This window comes from Asparagus officinalis, unplaced genomic scaffold, assembly GCF_001876935.1.
Source record: "Asparagus officinalis unplaced genomic scaffold, Aspof.V1 AsparagusV1_Un630, whole genome shotgun sequence".
Classification (NCBI taxonomy): domain Eukaryota; kingdom Viridiplantae; phylum Streptophyta; class Magnoliopsida; order Asparagales; family Asparagaceae; genus Asparagus; species Asparagus officinalis.
The window spans coordinates 5,471-11,605 of NW_017972892.1; the positions used below are offsets into that span (position 1 = coordinate 5,471).

General features: G+C 38.1%; 1 protein-coding gene across 2 annotated transcripts in view; it reads left to right on the plus strand.

Moving 5' to 3' along the window:
- LOC109828009 overlaps positions 1–4,896 on the plus strand; it is a 7,155-nt gene extending 2,259 nt beyond the window's left edge. Inside the window, exons 5-12 of one of the 2 annotated variants that reach the window (XM_020395037.1) lie at positions 1–588; positions 659–710; positions 781–1,010; positions 1,126–1,180; positions 1,280–1,361; positions 1,514–1,594; positions 1,749–1,853; positions 2,897–4,896. The exon at positions 1–588 is cut by the window's left edge and continues 214 nt beyond it. In XM_020395037.1, coding sequence (XP_020250626.1) covers positions 1–588; positions 659–710; positions 781–1,010; positions 1,126–1,180; positions 1,280–1,361; positions 1,514–1,594; positions 1,749–1,853; positions 2,897–3,064 — 1,361 coding nt within the window. In that variant the 3' untranslated portion in view covers positions 3,065–4,896. The other variant, XM_020395036.1, reaches the window with a different exon arrangement.
- The last annotated feature ends 1,239 nt before the right edge of the window (positions 4,897–6,135 follow it).

Genomic DNA, 6,135 nt, shown 5'->3' on the forward strand with positions numbered 1-6,135 from the left:
GTGGGAAAGGTGACAGAGAAGAAGAAGAGGAGCTGATGAGGGCCTTGAATCTTTCAAAAATTGATTTATCAAGTTCAGCTGACATTTCTATTTCACCTGATGCTAATTCATCTCACATGTTAGAAGGAAGTGGTCATATTGAGAGCTCTGGTGCTGGAACTCATGTTCATCCTTTGGTGGCTCGAACTGGGGTTGGATCAGAAGAATCTCAGCAGTTGGACTTGTTTGCACTAAAACAAAGCAGTTCTGTCATTACTTTTAAGGATTTTGGCTTAAATTCAAATGTTTCCTCAACAGTGAATGCATTGTCTTCCAATATGAATGCTGTGGACAAAATGGATCAGACAGTTTCTAATGATTCTGAGGAAGTTGTAGTCTCTGGTGATCCAATGGAAAATATAAGGGCTGATATATTGATTCCAAACCAGGATCCATCTTTTCAGCCTGTTGATAATGAGTGTTCTGATGGATGTAACACTTATAAACGCTTATCTATTGCTTCTAAAGAGGATACAGCTGTCACAGAAACATTTACTGAAGATCTTCTTTCATTGCAAATGCCGAATAAGAATACTGATAATCCAGTAGATTGTGACTCAGTAGTTTTTCCTGTTCGAGCTATAACTTGTGCAGAATAAGAATACTGATAATCCAGTAGATTGTGACTCAGTAGTTTTTCCTGTTCGAGCTATAACTTGTGCAGATCCCATTTTATCAAATGGAAGAAAATTGTGACTCAGTAGTTTTTCCTGTTCGAGCTATAACTTGTGCAGATCCCATTTTATCAAATGGAAGAAAAGAATGTGCAGATGTTTTTGAAGCTAGCTCTTCAAGTCTTGATGACAATGAGCCCATCTATGAAGGAGAAGAATGCATACTGGATTCCAGACTTCTGAAATATGAAGATCAGGAGCCAGTTTATGAAGGTGAGATGGTTTTAGCCCGGCAGACAGAGAAGATGGAAGATGATGCATTTGTAAAGTCTAAGGACAAAGTTGATCTGCAAAAATGTAAGGCTTCCTTACTCTGGCTTGTGCATATGCTTGTCTTTAGCTTGCGTCCACTTTGCGAGTTGGAATGTAACAGCTCTAGTTCAGTTCTTACCTATGATTTATTTGCTCACAGGCGGTTTGATCAGGAACTTCCTGGAAAACAGTGCAAGCCAGTTGACCATATATGGGTACTTCTTTATCACACCTTGATCAATTTGTTTCCTTTTTCCGGTTTATGGAGATTGAAAGATAATTCACATTCTTATTAACTTTCTGGTCTCTGTCAGCCTATTTTGCTTGCAAGAAGGTCTGAAGGAGAGAGAACTCTGTGTATTCTTCCGCAATAACCATTTCAACACTATGTTTAAGGTATCTGTAGGCAGTTCTGTTTCAAAATGATATCACACTCTTACTTTCATCAATTCTCCAAAAAACGAGAATTATCATGTCAGGAAAGTATTTCTTTTGATGATTCTACATGTTATCCAGAGTCTTTACAGGTTCTAATTTTTGCGTTGCAGTTCAATGGTGAACTCTATCTCTTGGCTACTGACCAGGGTTATATAAACCAGCCTGATCTAGTGTGGGAAAAATTAAATGAGGTATGCTACATTTCCTACCATAGTTATACTTCTCTCTCTTGATGAAAGTTAGTTTTTTGATCTTGGACTGTACATCCTCATTGTTGCTTCTGTACAATTTTCATTAACTGAAATCTTCTCTTATTCTTTCTTTTTTACTTCAAATATTTACCAGGTTAATGGAGATACAGTGTTCATGACTGGCAACTTTACAGAATTTAAGATTGACAATCAAGTAAATGAGTCCTGGAATGAGCAAAGTGCCATGACTAGTACTGCTGTATGTGCCTTTGATTCTCTTTCATGTTATGGAAGTTTTTCTGTCTTGAGATTATTTCAATGGCTAAGTTACTAGATTGATATATTTAGTTAGACCTAATTACCATTTGGTATATTTTCTTTCTCCGGCGACAACAAGATATTTAAAGTGGCAAATGGTGACAAAAAGGTATATAAGTTGGCCGGACCCAATTTCCCTGCAAGGCGAGGTCACGTGCCGGTGTGATGTTGACGTGGCATCTTTTGGCTGATGTGTCTAAGGTAGTTGGCCTCATTCATTTAGTTAAAAAGGGTTATTTTGCCCCCTTCAAATTAGGGTTCGAAAGGTGATTTTTCAAATTGGGTCTTCTTTTGCTCCCTTGGGTTAAATTGAGTGTTCTTTATTGAAATTGGACATGGATTCTTTGAGCCTAAGCTCCTATTTGTGTGCATATTTTGGTCAAATGTTTATGGTTTGCATTTTGAACATCTCTCATTTTTGGTACAATGTGGATGAATCTGTGTTTTTTGAAGTAATGTGACCAGATTTTGCTCAAATGTTTATGGTTTGCGTTTTGAACATTTTGTTTGCATCTCACTTTTTTGGATACAATGTGGATGAATCTGTGTTTTTTGATATAATGTGACCTGTGAGCAGGAGCTTGAGCTTGAAGAAATCCATGTCCAATTTCAATAGGGAACACCCAATTTCAACCCTATGAAGGAGTAGAAACCCAATTTGAAAACCCCCTTTTGAGTCCTAATTTGAAGAAAAAACACCTTTTCAACTAAATGAATTAGGCCAACAACCTCAGACATGTCAGCCCAAGGATGCTGCATCGACATCACTTGATTCTCACGTGGCCTTACCTCCCTGGAAAAATTGACTTCAGCCAACTTTTATGCCTTATTATCACGGTTTGCCACTTTAAATATCTTGTTGTTGCCTGAGACAGAAACTATACCAACCTGGTAAATAGGTCTAATTAAATATACCAATCTGGTAATTTAGCCTTTTTTTTATCAATGAAAACTGCAATTTTGACTCGATATGTCTTATATTAGGATTATCTGGCAACACTTGAAGCTTCAGCTCCAGCAACTTCATCTTTTAAGTATGTTCCTGTACTTAGTTATGTTTTCTTGAAATTTTGTAAGGTAAACTACTCTAGTATTCTCTCAAAGTTGCATGAAGGTATATCATGTTGCATATCATTTTGCAAAGTTTCATGATACACTATTGCATGCATGACTCTGAGAATAATGAGATAATGCTAATTATTTTTAATAGTGCAATAGCCTAGTGGATCATCAAAACTTTGGGATGAGGTTGCCATTACTGTTGCTGGCGAAGCTGGTGCTGCAACAGCCTTAAATGTCTTTTTTGTGTGGCAACCTGAGAATCTCAACAATATAGGAGGTAGCCCTGTTTAGTTATCTCCAGAGCATCTTGTGGCTCCCTCACTCCAAAACACACATGCACACACACAGAGAGAAGTGCCTAAGGAAAATAAATAAATAAATAAATAAATAAAGGAAGAAAAGGAAAGCAAAACTGCTCTCTCCCTCCCTGATCTGTCTATTTGTCTAGATCACCACTTAGGTTTATTTGGGTAAGCCTTAAGGATATGCTATTTGGATAGAGCCCAACAAGCTGATGCCAATTTTTCAGACCACTGCTGCCATTAATGACCTGGGATTTTGAAACTGGAGTAATGATTAACTTGCTGAGACCCCAAAAAGTGGTTTTGAGCTGCATGTTAAACTAGTCCTATTAAGCATGGCTAGGTCTATTAGAACATAAATCTTTATACGCAAGATCAATTTCTTTATTAGAAAAATTGCATTTAGGCCATGTAGTCGTCAGATTGTTATGTGCAAAGTAGGCACATTGTTGTTTTGTAAAGGAACTGACTTATGGTCGAGCTTATTGGATCCTGTCAGCTAATTCTAGTCATGATGGAAGTCACACTACAGATTGACAGTTTGATGGTTTCAGTAGTAACTCCAAAATTTCTTCCATGCTAAGCAATTATTGGACTATTTTCATTACAATGACAAGTATATACTGCACCATTGACGACACTTTGGTGTGAGCTTATTAAGTATTGTGAATGTCGGTTTGATCAAATTCAAGAAATAAATTTATCTGTAGCCTCATGCTATTAGGAGATGGTAAAGTCAGATATCATTGCCTTTCTTTTGGATGTCGTGTCAAATTTTCATGTGGCAAGAGAATCATCTTAAAGCTTTACAAGTGCTATGGGCCTCGGTTTCACGCTTGTGTTGTGAATTAGAACATGCCCTACTCTTGAAATTAGTTCACTGATGGATTGTCATTCTTATATACACAAATGTGTCTTCAACAGCAGTGGGAGTTTGATTTTCTGGGACCCTTTGCGTTGACCCCCATTTGACATTCCTTAAGGATCTACTTCTATCAAGGATTCCATTGAGCCCGTACAATATATTGTTTAAGATTCATTAAATAGTTCTGCTCGTAAACATTCTTTCTGCTGTCATTGACCGTCCCCTTCACACTTCCTGCTTTGTTAGTCTTAAACTAATCATAATCTAGAAGTGGAGACTTACAATCAGACATGGACTATCCTGTATTTCTAGATTGAGTGTTAGGTCTGAGGGTTTTGATCTTGTCATGCTGTGGTTGGCTTCACGATAACACCTCAGAGTTGAAAGGTTATTCAATCTGTCTTTACATATCTAGAGTTCATGCCAGTTGTTAGTAGTTTTTGGTCATTTGGCAATCAGTTTTGCTCTCCTTTTCATCATTAATCAAATATACTCTCCCAGTCGAGTCATGCGTGTATTAGAACTTATTTTGGAAAATTGCTTCCGCCCCCTTAACCCAAGAAATCATGCCCCTTTGAAAAAAACCTATGCTTTCATGATCCATCCCCTTGCTTCCATCCCTTGTCCCCATTTGCATTTTTCGAGAATTCTTAAATGATCCATGTCCTTTCCCTCTTTGTTCTCTCTCCTTTTTTTTCTCATCTCTCCCATGAACCCCTTTCACCCATTCTCGTCGGCTCCCTTCGTTCCACCTCCTTCTGCTTCTGGGCCCTGCCACAACAGTGCACTGGTGTGGCCCAAAAGGAGGCGGAGGCGAAGGTGAAGGGTAGGGGCGGGTGAAGCAGTGGAGTGGATCAGTAAGACCTTTGTGATCATCACAGATGCTAAGGGGGAATAAGAAGACTGCCTTAGCAGGTTCTTTTGAGGAAAGAAAAGGTTGTATTTCTCGGTATGCTGCTGAAGCAACTGCAGAACATGTGGGTGGGATCTGCTAGAAAGATTGGTTCGGACTCAGTTGTGATGATAGTTCAAGGATCTACTTATTTCAGGGGAAAAAAAAAGAATTAACTGATCTTGAGCCGGAGAGAGGGTTTTTAGGGTGAAGGAGTAAAGTTTCGAATTCTGTGTATCAATGATGTGACCCAACTTCTTGGAGGTCTGTGGTGAGATGGAAAAGGAGGAGAAAAGGAGAGATGGTTTTTATGTTTCACTACCTTTATTCATTACTTGATATCTTTATTTCTTGTTTGTTACCTATACAAGCATTTTGTTACATTTATGTATTGTTTGACACCTTTGCTTCTTTTTTTCCTTACCTTTATATATTATTTAATACCTTTGTGACTTTGTTATTACCTTAGCTGATAACTGTTAGCTCTCTGGAATGTACCATTAGACAATATGTGATGAAAAAAGGAAAAAAATAATTAAACAAAGATAACAAGAGTCATGAATGGTATAATTAAGCAAAGGTAAGAAAAATCAACAAACAAAGGAAGGTAATAAGAATCACGAAAAAGTATCAAGAAAAGGTAAAAAACAAATGCCTTAAGGTAACAAAAAACAAATAAAGGTATTAATAAAGAAAGAAATATAACAAATATTGAAAAAAAGAAACATAACAAACATCAAACAAAGATTACGTTAATCAATAAAATGTAATGAAAAATGAACAAAAGACTATGAAAACCAAACAAATATATCTCCTCCTTCGCCGCAGAACTCTCCTTCGTCACCGTCCCCACCTCCCTTCCCTCCGAGCCCTGCTAAAGTGGGATGGTGGTGGGACTCGGAGGGAGCGATGGTGCAGAGGTCTGTGGTGAAGCAGAAGAGATAGTGATTAAGGAAGGAGGGGATTAAGAGGTTGAGGGATGACCGAGGATATTTTATCGGTATTCAAAAATATTGGTACTAGGTCAGGGGGAGTGGAGGCATAGGCTTGTTTTTGGGTTTGTGTTTTTTTTTGGGGTGGGGTGGGGTGGGGGTGGGAGGGT